At 37.5% G+C, this 17,929-nt stretch overlaps 1 protein-coding gene across 1 annotated transcript in view; it reads right to left on the bottom strand.

Annotated features, from left to right (window-relative positions):
- Positions 1 to 17,929, bottom strand: part of slc39a6 (solute carrier family 39 member 6) — a 62,017-nt gene that overhangs the window by 38,767 nt on the left and 5,321 nt on the right. Inside the window, exons 2-4 of the mRNA XM_033992806.3 lie at positions 9,314 to 10,087; positions 1,163 to 1,331; positions 415 to 474 (exon numbers count right to left, since the gene is read on the bottom strand). Of these exons, the coding sequence (XP_033848697.3) occupies positions 415 to 474; positions 1,163 to 1,331; positions 9,314 to 10,084 (1,000 nt within the window). The 5' untranslated portion in view covers positions 10,085 to 10,087. The remainder of the gene's footprint in view (positions 1 to 414; positions 475 to 1,162; positions 1,332 to 9,313; positions 10,088 to 17,929) is intronic.

The raw sequence follows: 17,929 nt of genomic DNA, 5'->3' as shown, positions 1-17,929 counted from the left end.
GATTCCACTACCACATACACAGCATAAAATACAGTTGGTTAGTTTCATAAAGCAACATTAATTTGTCTTATTTAGGGCATATGGCAGCAGTGTGGAGTAGTGGTTAGGGCTCTGGACTCTTGACCGGAGGGTCGTGGGTTCAATCCCCGGTGGGGATACTGCTGCTGTACCCTTGAGCAAGGTACTTTACCTAGATTGCTCCAGTAAAAACCCAACTGTATAAATGGGTAATTGTATGTAAAAATAATGTGATATCTTGTAAGTCGCCCTGGATAAGGGCGTCTGCTAAGAAATAAATAAATTATATGTTACTATATAATTGTACATGCTGTTAACAGCTATGCAGAGATCAAGTTATAAATAATATAATTACAGTAAGAGATGAGAGGGAAAACAAAACGTGTTCTTTCTTACCTGCTTCAATTGAATGAGCTTTTTGAGAATTGTCTGAATTTGTGTGATCAGCTTCGTGATCTGGACAGGGAGAGAAATATCAATGCATTGTTATTAAAAGGAGTGGGTTTAATTTGATATATTCTTAGATCTGCAGGCACTATAACACAGAATGGCAAACATATGTGGCCAAATTCCTCAACATAGTTTTCATGATTCCAAACTATGGACATGACCTATGTGGGGAAAAAAGTTTACATGCCTCACAAAAATTATATTAAACCAAATCGCTGAAAAACTAACAAAAATACAGGGACACACATACTAAGCCTTTCAATTCCAGAAAGCTAATGAAATCTTTGCTTAAAATCTTAACTTTAGTGCACTGCCATTCCTTAGGTACTGCTACCATTAAGGGAAACACAGTCAAGAATAACATAGCCAAAAACTGAGGGTCCAGAATGGAGCCATACATTCAAGGCGCTTACTGTGGTGAGCCATGACTCATACTGTGCACCAAGATGACATTTTTTTATATTATTGTAATATATTTAATAACTTTTAGGACCTATGCATGTTGAATGTGCTGTATCGACTACCAAAATACAGCTGTGCAAGTTTTATGAAATGCTTGTCATTAATGTGAAATGGCTTCTACTGATCATTTTTTATATTGGTTGAAATTGCAATACATAAAATAACAGTTTTCAGTGAACAGGTTTACTCATCTATTTGTATCTGCCGTCTATAGTAATTAAGAAAACAATACCATCATGTGAATGACCATCTGGTTTCTTGAGATAAGCTGTGTGTTGTATGCAGGATTTGCTGTCAATCTGGTTTAGAAGTGCTGGGCAGAGGTAACTGAACTCCACATATGTAAGAACTACTTCCATATTCATCCCATGAGATGACAGTATTCTAGAGGCATTTAAACACTGGAATGGAGAAAGAAGCAACATCAAGTACATCAACATATACAGTATGAAATTGAAAATGACAACATTTCACACCCAATTTGTCTTTTCTGCTGAGCGTTAATGGTGCAGAAATAAGAAAGCAGTCTAACCCTTTTAGTCCTGAATTATTTTTGTCGAGCTGAAGAGTGCAAAACTTTATACAGTATACATAAAAACAGGACTTTTTATAACATATTTATACACTACCTCAGACTGCAACCTAAGAGTCAGTGAGGTTCCAACTGCATTGCCACTATGTTAGCAGTACCTGGTACATGTTAGATACACACATACTGCGAGGGAAAAAAGTATATACTGTATTTTAATTTAAAAATCAAGCTTTTCAAGACCAAGCGTTTTTCAGTGGGATGGTCCCTCAGGACCAAGGTTTTTTTGGCTGTATGACACTCTTCCTCAATTCATTAAAAATCTATTTTTTTTTACAGTAGCATCTTGGAATTGGTGTCCTTTTTTTCAGAACACTCTGGGGAACATAATAAAGTACTTCAAAAACTATAAAGCATTTTGCTTTTTTTAAATGCAATACTTCTATTTTTTTTTTTTAAGTATTTTTTATTATTATGTATTCTGCTTATTGATAAATGTATAAAAATGTATTATTCGATGATCCGAGGGACCTTACAATTTTCCTGGGCAAATTACAAGACATTGTTTCACCTGAGTGATTGCAATGCCATAATAAAATGTTTATTCTCAGGGCTTTATAAGCAATAATGGACACTACTCTCGATTATTTTCTCAAAATAAATATTTATAAATGAAATAATAGTTAATTCCATTATTATCAGTAATAAAGGGGGGGGGGGGGGGGAATAAATAAATAAATAAATAAATAAATAAATAAATAAACCTACCTGATAAATTTTAGTTTGGTTACGCAGTTCTAAGCAACTCAACAAAATTAGTGATCTTTTTGAATGTTGAAACAAGTTAATTCATCATTTTAAATAATTGACTTAAGTGCCCTAGGCATAAAGTAATATATTTAAACTTTAATTCCAGTTTCATATTCACTTTATGACAACAATTTAATTGGAAATAAAGAGTTGAATTATTGTTATTGCAGATGTGGCTGGAGAGTGCTTCGATCAGGACTGGTCATTTCTTGGAATTCTGCAACAATACAACTTCATCCCAGTCTATTGTACAGACACTCACTCAGTGTGGCATTAGAATTGATGATGTTGTGATGGATGGGGCTGAAATCTGGGCACATAACCCTGGTGATGTCATGAAGGACATAAAACCAATTCCAAAATTCTTTTCCAATATTATAACAGCAAGAGAAAATTCAAAAGAGGAGGTTAAACGTCTAATGTCTAAGATACAAATGGCAAAATCATAGACAAAGAAAAAAAAATAGAAAAAATATTAAATTATTACTTATCACAAGTTTTTACAAAGGAGGATACTGACAACATGCCCCACGTCGACCTGTTCCTCTCTGGTTTTAAATAACTTTTGCATAAAAGAGGCAGAAGTGTTAAAGAGACTAGGAGCTCTTAAAATAAACAAATCCCCTGGGCCGGATAAGATCCTCCCAATAGTACTCAAATAAATGAAAGAAGTTATTTACAAATCGTTAACCAAGATCATGCAACAGTCCGACAGACTGGAGAATTGCAAACTTAATGCCGATCCACAAAAAGGGAGACAAAACCAAACCAGGTAACTACAGACCAATAAGCCTGACTTCTATTATATGTAAACTTATGGAAACCAAAATGGAAAATTACCTATATGGTAACAGTATCCTGGGAGACAGGCAGCATGGCTTTAGCATGGGTTAGTTAGATCGTGTCTAACTAACCTGCTTGATTTTTTTGAGGATGCAACATTGACAATGGATAATTGCAAAGCATACGACATGGTTTATTTAGATTTCCAGAAAGCTTTTGACAAAGTCCCGCATAAAAGATTAATTCCCAAACTGAACGCAGTAGGGATTCAAGGAAATGCATGCACATGGATTAGGGAGTGGTTAACATGTAGAAAACAGAAAGTACTGATTAGAGGAGAAACCTAAAAATGAAGCGAGGTAACCAGTGGTGTACCACAGGGATCAGTATTAGGTCCTCTGCTATTCCTAATCTACATTAATGATTTAGATTCTGGTATAGTAAGCAAACTTGTTAAATTTGCAGACGACACAAAAACAGGAGGAGTAGCAAACACTGTTGCAGCAGCAAAGGTCATTCAAAATGATCTAGACAGCATACAGAACTGGGAAGACACATGGCAAATTACATTTAATAGAGAAAAGTGCAAGGTACTGCACACAGGCAATAAAAATGTGCATTATAAATATCATATGGGAGATACTGAAATTGAAGAAGGAATCTATGGAAAAGACCTAGGAGTTTATGTTGACTCAGAAATGTCTTCATCTAGACAATGTGGGGAAGCTATAAAAAGGCCAACAAGATGCTCGGATATATTGTAAAAAGTGTTGAATTTAAATCAAGGGAAGTAATGTTAAAACTTTACAATGCATTAGTAAGACCTCACCTACAATATTGTGTTCAGTTCAGGTCACCTCGTTACAAAAAAGGATGCTGCTGCTCTAGAAAGAGTGCAAAGAAGAGCAACCAGAATTATCCCGGGTTTAAAAAGCATGTTGTATGCAGATAGGCTAAAAGAATTTAATCTATTCAGTCTTGAACAAAGAAGATTATGCGGTGATCCCTTGGAGCACGGTCAAGACGATTATTAAGAAGTGGAAGGTGTATGGCACCACCAAGATCCTGCCTAGATGAGGTCGTCCCTCCAAACTGGATGACCGAGCAAGAAGGAGACTGATCAGAGAGGCTACCACGAGGCCAATGGCAACTTTGCAAGAGCTACAGGCTTTTATGGCCAAGACTGGTCAAAGTGTGCATGTGACAACAATATCCCAAGCACTCCACAAATCTGGCCTGTATGGTAAGGTGGCAAGAAGTAAACCATTACTCAAGAAAGCCCCCCTTGAATCCCATTTGAAGTATGCAAAAAAACACTCAGGAGATTCTGCAGCCATGTGGCAAAAAGTTGTGTCGTTTGATGAAACTAAAATTGAACTTATTTGGCCGTTATGTTTGGTGCAAACCCAACACCGCACATCACCCAAAGAACACCACCCCTACTGTGAAGCATGGTGGCGGCAACATCATGTTATGGGGATTTTTCTCATCGGCAGGGACTGGGGCACTTGTCAGGATAGAAGGGAAAATGAATGGAGCAAAGTACAGAGAAGTCCTTGAGGAAAACCTGCTGCCCTCTGCAAGAAAGCTGAAACTGGGACGGAAGTTCACCTTTCAGCATGACAACAACCCAAAGCACACAGCCAAAGCTACACTGGCGTGTCTAAGGAACAAAAAGGTAAATGTCCTTGAGTGGCCCAGTCAGAGCCCCGACCTAAATCAAATTGAAAATTTGTGGCATGACATGAGATGGCTGAAAATCGTGTTTCGCATAAGTAGGTTGTACTAAATTGGACCAACACTTTCAGTGCTGCAGAAGAAGCAGTGCTGTGTTCATCAGAGCACTCACACCAAAATGTCTCTAGCGGCATTTCACTGAACTTGGTTCTGAAGGAGCTGTCTGATGAAATATCAATGAGCTCTTCTAACAGCTGTGATGGGACAGAGGGTGGCAGTTTAGCTTCAATATTCTCACTAATGGGATTTGTAGCCCACAGTTGTCTAGTGGCTTGTTCAGTCATGAGTTCAAGAAAGTAAGTATTTGTTGAGCAGACCAGACAGATGCGCTGCCAGCTGCGATTTGATTGCATCAAAGTCGATGTTTCGTTCCTAAATGAAAGAATGTAACAGCTCAAACATATCAGTTGTCCCCCCACAGACACAAACTTTCCAGAGTTGTAGTTTGCTTTTGAATGCTCTTCATGAGTGCTCCCACCTTGCATAGTTTTATTCAGCTTATTAATTTCACTGAACATGTCTGCGAGGTAACCCAGTTTTGCCAGCCACACGTCCTCTTTCAGCACTTCAGCAAGTTTGGGTTTCTTACCAGCTAAGAAAGTAAGTAACTCTTCCTTGAGGTTAAAAATACGGGTAAGCATTCTGCCTTGAGATAGTCATCTCACCTCTGTATGCATGATAAAAGTGCAGCAAAACACCTGGAGTTTGTTGCACTGGATTTAATAAAATTAACAAGTGTTAACGCTGTGTTCAGTCCAGTTCCTTGGCCTTCTGCTCTCCAAACATTTCCTTTACAATTTCAATGGAACACGGTATTATCAACTCCTCAGCAATCGTATGCGATTTTTTTGCTTTAGCAATTTTCTGCAGCACTATGTACGATGACACTACAAGCTTTTTATCCGCTAGTTGTGGATTTCATTACAGCTTTACTACCAAGCAGTTCCTTAGCCTTTCGCTACAAAAAATGAATGTTGCTTGTTTTTATATATTTCATGCTTGGTAATTAAATGTCTGTAATTTGGAGGGTTTCAAACATTCACAGTACTTGTGCACTTCCAGTACAAATAAAACCAAAATTCAAGTAGCTTCTTCGTGTTTCCTTAATTTTGCAGGGTTAATAACGACTTTATATTTTTTACTCACAACACCACCTCCTCGCTTTTCTACAGCCCTTATGGTTGAACTTGTTGAAGGAAGTTCTGTGTCATCATTCTGTGTGTTTTGTTGTTTTGATGCTGATGGTCGGATTAAAAATGTATCCATATCTGGTATTTATTGTGTGTGTTTCCAACGATTTTTTTGTAATCTGTCGTGCTCCCGCTGAAATAGCTCTATTACACCATACGTAACCCGAGAAGGCGTTAATTTCTGCTTATGACATGCTGAAACTAATAGGTTTCAGCGTGTCATAAGCATGCAGGGAAAATAACACATTCCCTGGTTTATTTTTGGAGCACCCCTTGCCCTTAGGGGACCGTGGACCCCCGTTTGATAACCCCTGTACTAAAGCAAAAAAAATAAAATATATATATATATATATATATATATATATATATATATATATATATATATATATATATATATTAAACTTTCCGCAGCCCATATTAAATGCTATTTTAATTGAAATACTGTTTTTATTTGTATTTATTTTTTTTACAAAAGTCTAGGAATGTGACTGAATGTAGTATATAAAAAAAATGTAAAAATAAATAATAAAATAAATAAAATCACCCTCCAAAACAGCATTTGTTTAAATAGTATTTAATATGGGCAAGATTGTAAAATGGTATCCAGGCCAGTAGTTAAAAATCTAAAACGTAGAGCTCTGCATTGCCGTGTAATATGTAGTTCCCAGGTAATATACGTATAGTGCAATACATATTTTTTATCACTTAAAAGTAAATACTGCAATCGTTTGCCTTATTGACGCACTACCTGTTACACTGCATTTAGGAACCTGGCAGCCGGTTTAGTTTTCTTCCGGTAAATGAAACACGCTGCATAGAGCTGCAAAACATCTTTAAAATGTCTTCAATGAAAACAATACACCAGCTGCATCAAAGATCGGAAATATTTCTGCTAAAGATCGCTATGTCCAGTACAAAATGGGAAGAGTCTTGTTATTTTTATATTTATTTATGTTTCTTTTTATTCTGATAATGCACTGATAGTGAAAATAGAATGTCATTAACCCTGTAACGACCAGGGTCGTGTTAACATGATCATACTGGAGTGGGCTTCTAGGATCGCGACTGTGTAAACACGATAAAAATAAACGCATTTCGTTATGATGACTTACAGGGACAACATACTTTGTAGTACAGACTTGAAAAACATATCATTGGATAGGGGAGGGACTGACATTCACTCCCTGATAGCTTTTTTTTTTCCATGTGACGTCACTGCGAGGGGCATTCAGTGTTAAAAGGGCGGAGAAAATGTTGGCAGCGCAGGGAGAAAAGACATCACAGCCTGCTTCAGAGAAAGACAGACATGGCAAAAAGCTGTAAATCCAATGTATTTGGCATAGTTATATTAGAACATTTATTCTGTCTCGTGTTTTTACAACGTTTATAAATATCAAGAAACGAGTGGATATAGGCAGATACTATTTCATGAACTAAAGTTATCAGGTTTTTTTTTTTCCTTCCTTATTACTGACAATAATGGAATGAGTAACTATTTTATTTATAAATATTTATTTTGAGAAAATACTCGAAAGTAGTATCCATTATTGCTTATAAAGACCCTGAGAATAAATGTGTATTATGTTGCAATCACTCAGTGAAACAATGTCTTGTTATTTGCCCAAACATCAATATTTTTCAATAAAACTTTCAGGAAGTATTGTAAGGTCCCTCGGGTCATAGAATAACACGTTTTTATACATGTACCTCAAAAGCGGAATACATAATAAAAAAATATTGTACATTTAATAAATAAATAAATAAATAAATAAACAAACAAACAAACAAATACTATGTTGAAAAAAAAGAAAGCAAAAAGTTTGTATGGTACTTTATAATGTTCCCCAGAGCGTTCTGAAAAAAAGGACACCAATTCCAAGATGCTACTGTAAAAAATAGATTTTTCGTGAATTTGTATAGAAAGAGTCTCAAATACTGCCAAAAAACACCTGGTCCTGCAGGAGCATCCCACTGAAAAATGCTTGGTCCTGAAAGGGTAAAAGGTGAACATAAAAAATGAAATAGTCTACAGTTTAGCATTTAGTGTTTTTCAGGTAAGTACATATTTTTGGGTTAAATAACCAGTTTTTACTGTGAAAAAAATACAGTTCTAACAAAAGGTAACACATTGTTGAAGATTGGGAATATGGGTTCTGATCAGACCTCGGGAACAATCCATTGTAAGCCTACCATCTGTAAGTAACATCAAAGCATTGATCCTTTAATTATCTGGAAGTGACTCGCACCAAAGTTTAATGTCAATGTCAGGAATTAACAGTTCTATGAATAACAATGCCTTAATAAATAATGTATACTACTCTTGGATGCTGTATTAAATAATACTCAAACTTTTTTTAAAACCATTTTTTGATTGACAATGAGGCTGGTAATGTAGGCCTATAGGTTAGGCTGTATTGTTTAAAATTGTCAGTGTTATGTTTTTTTTACTTTTCTTGCTCCATTTAAATCTTATTTTTTAATTTTTAAAAAGTTGTTTAATTGTAAAATTCAAATACACAAATAACACACACAAACATAATTATGGCAAATATTTGTCCATTATTCTTAATTACTCTGTTCCCAACAAAACAATACCAGCATAAGTTATCATCTGTTTTATTTGGGTCATTGGTGCAACATAATGATAACTATGTAACGGTGGTTACATACCTTTACATAACTTAAATTATCAATGAATGCCTACCGACATTTTGACTTGAAATCTCTGTAAGCATTATTTCCTACAGAGCTCATCCCTTCCACACTGAGGATTCTTCATACCCAGTGTTATGTCAAATCTTTATGAAATTCCTATTAAAATATCAAAGGTTACTTCCATCTTAAAATATTTTTTATTTTGTGAATAAGTGTTTTTTTTTTTCTTCTTAGCAATAGAATGTATTTGCGGTGTGATGTCACAATGAAAAAGATCCGGTCAGGAACTTTACATGAGTTAACATAAAAATAACTCATGGAAATGTATCCACATGAGTGGTATAAAAGTATAAATAACACTGTATTTAAGATAATTCCATGTTTTACATTTTTTTTTTTTTTTTGTGATGTACACACCACAAACACGATGCAAGGAGTTTGGCCCACAAGATATCTTTAGGGCACTAGGTACATGTAATTCAATGTTACCATGATTGAAAAGGTTAACAGACATTGACTGTAGCTTGTTTACCATCTACTTCCATAGTTTAGTCTTCTAGGGAAAGAATAAACACCTATAGGTTTCATACAGCAAACGTTTTAAATATTTACAAATATTTTTAAATCCCCACCCAAATGAAGAAAAGTCTATATAGTACAAGCACGAAATCCATCTTACCTTGTGTTCAAGATGCTCATAGTTATCATGATCATCTGTATGCATGTACTCCTCTTTTCCACTTTCAGCAGGCTCACCGTGTTCCCCTGGAACTAACAAATTGCTGACTGGACTAAGCTTTGTGGTCTCCAGGACATCACGTTTGGCAAAGCCGGTCCCAGCAGTTGTGGGAAGCCCTGCTGCATCGCTGGGATGGTCTACGCTTCTTCTATTCCGCATCTCACTGGACTTCAACAAAATGTTGGTTGTGTACATAGGGGTGGTGCTGATTTCATGAATCACTTTCTTGGCATAAAGTTTGTGGTGGCTGTTGGAATCTTCAGTTTTCTTGCTTACTGTTAAGTTGTTCCTTATAATTTTGGGGGTCTCGGCAGCTTTTTTGCTGGCCGGTATTTTGTGCTGGTAGGGGTGGTGATGGAGGTGTGGGTGGTGGTGCGGATGGTGGTTATGACCTCGCTGATGATGATCCTCATGCTCGATCTCAAAGTGCCCATCCCGAACTGGCACCTTTTTGATCCTGTCCAATCCTATGCTCTCCAGAAGCTTTTTCAACCCTTCAATGGATATGCTGCCGTTCTCCCCATATCGGTTAAAGAGGATCTCCAGGTGATGTTTTTGCATGTGCTCTGCTGCTTGAGTGTCAATAACTTGGATCACCTCAGGGCCAGCTACATTATTGCACTCAAGGTCAGTATCGCTGTGATAGCGTCCTTTGCACACCATGAACAAAAATGATAGCATGGCCACAGGCAGACATCTCACCAGTGCCATTGTCTGAAAGAAAAGCATGGTAAAATACATATGACAACTCATTATGGACCACTAGCAGATTGCATACAAAATACCTTAAATATTTAAGATTGATCAGATATTGCTATTATGAAAGTCTATCACTCATATCTCCTGGGAAAGTCTGTCCTCTTCGGAACAATTATTTTTTTTAATTATATATACTGTATAATTATATATACTGTATATATTATATATATTATATATATATATATATATATATATATTGTAACGGCCCGGCACTCATTCGGGTTCGTTGCCCCTTTAAAATTACGACCCAGGACACAAGAAATGAGTTTTCAGCGCTGATGCGCTAATTTTTAATAAACACACAAAAATAAAACAAACAGAAATAAACACCTAGCTCCTCTTGGAGTGCTTACTACACAAGTTTTTCCCTTACTACCTTGCAGGACGGCTAAGCCGTTTACCTGCTAACACAAACGCAAATAAACTGCACACAGCACTTACTCTTCGGACTGCTCGGAAACAGAGCACGTCTTCTGTCTCCTTCTACTCAGCAGCCACGTACAGCCAAGCTGCACGTCTTATATACCCTGCACCTGACATTAATTTACAATATATATCTGGTGCGGGTGATAATTAAACAATAAACAATTAAACAAAATGTGCATACACACATGTTTTCTTCAGGGAGGACACTAACCCCCTCCCTGATGTGTTACAATATATATATATATATATATATATATATAGATATAGATATAGATATAGATATATATAGATATAGATAATGTGTGTGTATTAGGGGTGGGCATTGATCTGAAAATTGTATATCGATAACTTGCACGTATTTCGATAGATAATATCGAAGTCTTCCAAAACACAGAAAAATATAACAATTGCAATATGAAATATATAGATGTTAACAGATATTTACATAAGAAAAGCAATAACTTACTTTAACTTAGCTTTGCTTCACAGAAAAACAAGGTCTTGTTACATTGTTTTACTATTCCATCATCAGCCACCTCAAAACCGGAATGTTTCTATACTTCACTGCGCAGACTAGCTAATCCGGAAGTAATTTAATCTTCTCTGCGTATATAAATGTATGACACATCTAAAAGTATTAAGTACGGTGTCATGCTGAATGTGGCATTATTTTGAGATGTGTTTTGATGTTTTAAAAGTACATCTTATTTATAATGCCGAAAGTTCACATTTTAAAAATACATTATAAACAGTGTAAGTAATCGCATGGCCTAATTAAAATAACAGTAAAATAAAATAAAATAAAAAGGGAATCTCAGATGTCTGTATAGTGTAGCGTCAGAGTGGGTCATAATATCATTTTGTGTATGAAATTAACAGAATTAAAATATACAGAGGGGGATCCTAAGCTATTCTCTGTGTCTTCTTGATTTCTGGTCACAATCTTCTCCACTGACAAAGAATGCTTTTAAAAAGAGTCGTAAACTAAATACTGGACAAATGGCTTATCTTCACGATCGCTGAATGACTTAATGACTTAATGACTTGTTCTTTGCAAAGACATCTGTTTCGTACCCTGAAGTGGATACGAAACACAAGGAAGGTAGACCCCAGAACCTGGATCTGTCCTTGCCAGCAGGAGAGCCTTCGAGCGCCTATATTGTTGAAGACACGGATCAGCTGGAGCAGGCAGCGAATGTCCGTTAAGTATTCAATGAGTAGTGTTTTAATACTCTTACGAACTCGAGAATAAGCAGACCTTAAAGTAAAATTAACATTTTGTTTTAGGTAGAATGTAAGAAAAGTATTACTGCTTTCAATTCATGCTTTGAGCTAATGAACACTATAGTATTTATTTGTATGTGATTTATACAAATTGATGTGGGTTTTACAAGTCAATTATCATTCTGCGTTTAAGGCTAGAATCCAAATGTAGCTGTCCTGGTAATAGATCATTCTTGATAGGTTGACTGGATGCAGAGAGCATCTTTATCTCGCAATAGTTAGAATTTATTTTTATATAATGCTTTTCACGCAAGACATCTCAAAGCGCTTCACATAACAAAAATAAATTAAATAAAAAATACATAAAAAAAAACAGTTATGTCTGATGCTGTATGCAGAGAGGATCAGCCTTATAATTTAAATCCAACCAGCTCGTCAGCCCACTTCTGATGCAGAAATCGTAAAAGAATGATTCCACTCATCCAGCTTTTTAGGTAAGCTTTGGGTTTACAGTGTTATCTTTAAAAGGTTATAATGCTGATATGACAATGAATCTGTGTGGCCCTTGTGTAACTTTTTTTTTTTTTTTTTTTCAACTCCCTCCCCCCCCCAAAAAAAATTTACACCCTTACAAAATGTACAATAATAATACACACACTACAGTAAGCACTTAAGTAATGAAGAGCTTTTCACACTACGTGCAGTTAACAAGAATGTTGTTTAATTTGACTCAGGTAAACAATGCTTTAATTTTGGAAATCAAACTGCCAGATACAACACGTGATACAACAGACCAAAATACACACTTAACTGCAATAGCCAGGGGGAGCTGTACAGAATATATCATCATACCAAGCAGCACTGCCAGCCCGCTGACACGGGGGCATATCCCTCGCATTCCTGATGCCAGGATTGTTATTTTCCATTGCTGGAGGTTCACTGGTAAGGAATAGGGCCTCTATCCACTTCTTCCCCACAATTTATTCCATTTGAACCTTCACTCGCTGTCCTCACTGTCATAATGATTGTTTAATTTGTCAGAGAAATAAGAATGATCGCTTTCACACTCTGAAGCCATTGTATAGGCCTACCGGTGTCGTAGGAAATAAGTTGACCGGGAAATAAGTTGATCGCGGAAGCGCAGTGATGCAAAAGTAGGCAAAAATAAGGTGGGGCAACAATTTGATTAAAGGGGAGGTTCACTGCATGGCTTTTTATTATTACCTGGACTGTTTTTATTTACTAGACTGTGTATGCTGGTGCATGTTCGTGCCACTGTCTTTTCGTATTAACTTAAAATGTGTGATCGACGACTATTATATGGTACAATGTTTTAAACCCCTGTCTTTTTATGTTTCTATAACATTGTTGTCAATCAGATGTAGATTATGTGTGATTGCAGAGATTTACTTGTATATTAAATTATTTTATACGTTCAAATGTTGTCAATCTTTAATCAAAATTAAAATGTTTCAGTAATATAATATAATGGCAGGCTGCAGCCATAATATTAGTATGACAAGGTCGTATTTTTACATTTTAATTTTAGTATAGCTGTAACTTTACTACTTTTGACGTGGCAAAATGTAGGCCTGCCACTGCCAGTTAAAAGAAAATGAATAGTATATACAGTACATTATTTTGTCTGCATATTTTAAGCATTAACATGTATTGTTACACATACAATTATGTTTATTTAAAAAAGGTTCTAGGCTTATGGTTGTGGGTTTTAAATTGGGATGGGATGAAGAAAATTAACCACAAATAGCCAGATGAAAGTTTTTTTTTTTTTTTTTTAGAAAGGAATTGTCGGGAATTAAAAAAAAAAAAAAATGGTAAACGTGACAACTATATTCCTTGCAGTAATATATAGTATTACTAAGGTATAAGATTTGTACCGTGTTAAAAAAGGATCCTGTCAAATCCTCTGTAGATAGGACAAATACAGAAATGAAAAACGTATGCCTAGGTAGATATGATTTCTCGTTATATGTCTTCCGTGATTGTTGCACTACAGGAATTTACCATTTTTAAAATCATGCTCCTATTGTGGGACATATTCCCTGAATATGATATTACATGAATGTGTATTAGAAATGTAACTGGATTCATTATTGAAACGGTGTGCCTTGAGAAACAGGGCAAACTGCTGTGTCTTGAGAAGAGGGCCTCTTGGTTCCTGGCAGACATAATGAACTATGTGGCCTACTGATTAGAGGACCGGCGCCTGAACTGGATTAGACTGAGTGGACAGTTGAATTATGTACAGATAATTCACACGTACAACAACAATCGTTTTGACGCAAGGAAGACATAAACTAGCGATCCCAGTGGAAAAGGACATGAACATCAAAAGGACTGTGAGTTTAAAAAAAGGTGAATACACAAATGATCTCACGTTAGAGGCTATCTAGCAGAGTGAAAAAGACTATAAAATATCCAAGCCAAACAGAACATTTTGCGCTCCACATCGAATGCTAAACAAGGTGCTGTCACTCTGCTAAGCAAAGCTGCAACTCCGGGACTCTGCCTAAAAACAGAACCAAGACGGGACTCTGCCTGAAAACAGACCCAAGAGGAGGAAGCAAGCTGCAAGCAAGTCAACGACCACAAGCAACGAGACTGAGGCCTGGCTGAAGGACTGCCGTAAAACTTAGAGACTTATCAGACAAACCAGTCTAGGTCTGCTGTAAACTTAAAACCACAGTATCCAAAAGAAACTGTGCCTTGCTACCTGCGTAGCTAAAAGATTCAACGAAGAGGACAGAGCGGACGGACGCTGTTGTGGATCCTATACCGAGGACTGAGGACTTTATTGCAGCTGTTTGTTGATTCCTGAACTGAAAGCTTTGTCGCCAAGTTTGAGCCATTGTAGGATTGAAGATTTAATTGTGGAGAGGAGAGTTTTGTACTGGACACATCAACGAATTGAGTTTCCAAGCCAGCAGACCAAAAGTCTAAGCTTCAAGGAACCTCTGAGTATAATTTCAAGTTGCATTTTCCCTTCATGGAACTAAATTAATTAATTGTAACACATTCACATAGAACTGTACTGTTAATTATTTAGTTTGCACACTTTGCATGTGAATTAACTCTTAGTGAAACTCGATGAAGTAACTATAACTAATCTACCTCATATTGTTGTATGAAGAATTTCTTTAAAAGTAAACTTGCCGGGGCTCCCAAGTGGCGCATCCAGTAAAAGCACTCGCTAGAGTGCAGGATGCGCTCTATAGCCTGGACGTCGCCGGTTCGAGTCCAGGCTATTCCACAGCCGACCGTGGACGGGAGCTCCCAGGAGGCGGCGCTCAATTGGCCAAGCGTCGTCCGGGCGGAGGGAGGGTTAGGTCGGCCAGGGTGTCCTCGGCTCACCACGCACCAGCGACCCCTGTAGTCTGGCCGGGCGCCTGCGGGCTTGCCTGTAAGCTGCCCAGAGCTGCGTTGTCCTCCGATGCTGTAGCTCTGAGGCGGCTGCACGGTGAGTCTGCAGAGTGTAAAGAAGCGGGCGGCTGACGGCACACGAGTCAGCGCAGGGGTGGTAGCATTGAGCTGAGCCTAAAAATAATTGGGCATTTCAAATTGGGGAGAAAATCATTTAAAAAAAAAAAAAACTAAATTGGCAACGACTAAATTAAAAAAAAAAAAAACTTGCCATATACAGTACTTAATCTATACCATTAATAAGCTTAATATGATATATTCTAAGATTGTCTGCATCATGTCAGTTGAGGCTGTGTGCTTGGATGTGGGCGTGTGTGGGTGTGAGCAAGCTACTGCGTCACAGCTTGTTTGCTTGCTGCTGCTGGTATGTGAGGAGACAGGCGGTGTCATATTTCAATTGCCTGCTAGTCAAGTTACAGCAGTGAGTTTTTGAATTGTGTTTTGTGCTTAGAGACTAAGACATTTACTATCTGACTTTTCTGATTTCTGTTTATTATTTTGTGTACTTAATAAAATACTACTAAACATTCCTTGTGTCTGCGTGTGAACGTGTGTTCATAGTAAATCCTCGATCTTTGTGTAACACGTCAATTAGTTAGTAAGAGAACTAATCAACCCAGATAAACATTAAATTATCAATTACTGAATTGTTCCTACAATATACAGTAGCCTACATATACTGTATGATCTCTCTTTCTTACAATAGCTGTCTTGGTTTGTATTGAACTACAGATATTTACCATGGTTTAGCAAAGACGTTAACTCTTTCGTTTTTAACTAATGTATTGTTTCTTCCCAAACTTGTAATTGAAATACATGCATGATGATAGCCAGACTCGTGTTAATTTTCTGTCCTAATTATACAAAGTACTGTATGTAAAAATAAATGAAACAACAAAGCGCATAATACAAAATAATAATAATACTGTTGTTGTATCTTGAGTTCCTCGTAGTGTAATTCCCCACAATAACGACACTCTATCCAGGGTAACCCAAACAGAACAACTATTTATTATATGGTCTATAACATAGCCATGCTGGTGATTATTCCTCTTAATTGCACACTACTGCTAGTCCTCATATTATTAACCATGTCGCTACGAATACGTCTGGAAGTCTGCCCTCACGCTTCAGTTCTCTTTTTCGGAAGTGACGTCCTAGCCAGCCGACGTCACTACACTTCCTCCCTTCTAAAGTTGCTACTACTATCTCATCCGTGAATATCTAATTAACATAGTCCTTGAGATAATTTGGAGGAATTCTCGTCCTCACTGAATGTCTTGGTACTTCCTGTTGCATAGAACTATTTACAGATGTCTCTCCAGGATTCCTGCTTTGACCATCTCTGTGAAGATCCTCTGGTGCTGTTTGTTGCTCAGCCCTATCTGGTGACCTCATCTCTGAAGTACCTAACCGTTCTCCCTGCAATGTGGTGCTTCCTGACTCTGTAGTTATCTCTTGGTCTATTGGAATAACTGCTGGACTTTCCTCAGGGGTGTGTTTTTTTTTCTCTCTCTCGGACTTGATCCACATGGCGTCTCACTATTTGTCCATTTCCTAATTTAGCAGTATATGAAACAGGACCCGTTGAATCTTGCACGATCGCTGAAATCCAACTTTCCCCTGGTCCAAAGTTCCTGACATAAACCAGATCTCCTCGCTCAAATGTTCTGAGCTTGGCATGTTTGTCATGTCTTTCTTTGACTCGCAGTTGTCTCTTCTGAATTTTCCTTTTTAAGTCAGGCTGTAGAAGATCCAGTGTAGATCGTAATTTTCTTCCCATGAACATTTCGGCCAGAGACAAGCCTGTTGTTGATTGTGGTGTAATCCTGTAACTAAACAACGCTCTGGCCAATTTTACTTCCACAGTGTTTCCTGGTGTTTTCTTCAAATATTCTTTCACAGTTTGCACAGCCCTCTCTGCTAAACCATTAGATGCGGGATGGTAAGGCGCTGTTGTTACATGGCTAATGCCATTTGCTTTCATAAAGCCTTGAAACTCTGAACTGAGGAAAGCAGTGCCATTGTCCGACACTATGGTTTTTGGTAATCCATGTGTACTGAAGCTGTGACAAAGTTTCTCTATTGTTGCTGAAGCTGTCGATGTATTGGAAGGGTAAACATCTATCCATTTTGAATGTGCGTCTATTATCACCAGGAACATTTTTCCTAGGAATGGGCCTGCATAATCGATATGTAGTCTTCTCCATGGTTTATCGGGCCACTCCCAAGGATGCAGTGGTGCTTGAGCTGGAGCTTTCTGGTGTATTTGGCATGTTTCACAAGTTTTGATTTGCATTTCAATGTCTTTGTCTATTTTTGGCCACCAAACGTAGCTTCGAGCTAGACCTTTCATGCGTGTAGACCTAGGGCGAGCCTGGTGTAACTGATTCAAGATTTGCACTCGGCCTGGTTTTGGTATAACCATCCTAGCTGCCCAGAGTATGCAACCATCTAGTACGCTCAATTCGTCTTTTCTGGAAAAGAAGGGCCTCATCTCTGTTTCATGTACTCGTGCCGGCCAACCTCTGAGCACATACTCTCGTACTCTCGCCAGCACTGGGTCCTTCCCTATCCACGCCCTAATTTGTGATGCAGTTACCGGGGGCATGTCCAAGTGGTCCATCAATAATACTCTGTCTTCAGTCCTTCCTGCTGGTGGGCTTTCTGGCAACGGAAGGCGACTAAAAGCATCTGCATTACCAT

The sequence above is a fragment of the Acipenser ruthenus genome, chromosome 3 (genome assembly GCF_902713425.1).
Source record: "Acipenser ruthenus chromosome 3, fAciRut3.2 maternal haplotype, whole genome shotgun sequence".
NCBI lineage: Eukaryota > Metazoa > Chordata > Actinopteri > Acipenseriformes > Acipenseridae > Acipenser > Acipenser ruthenus.
The sequence above is the reverse complement of the archived record's forward strand: the minus strand, read 5'-3'. Positions and strand labels throughout refer to the sequence as shown.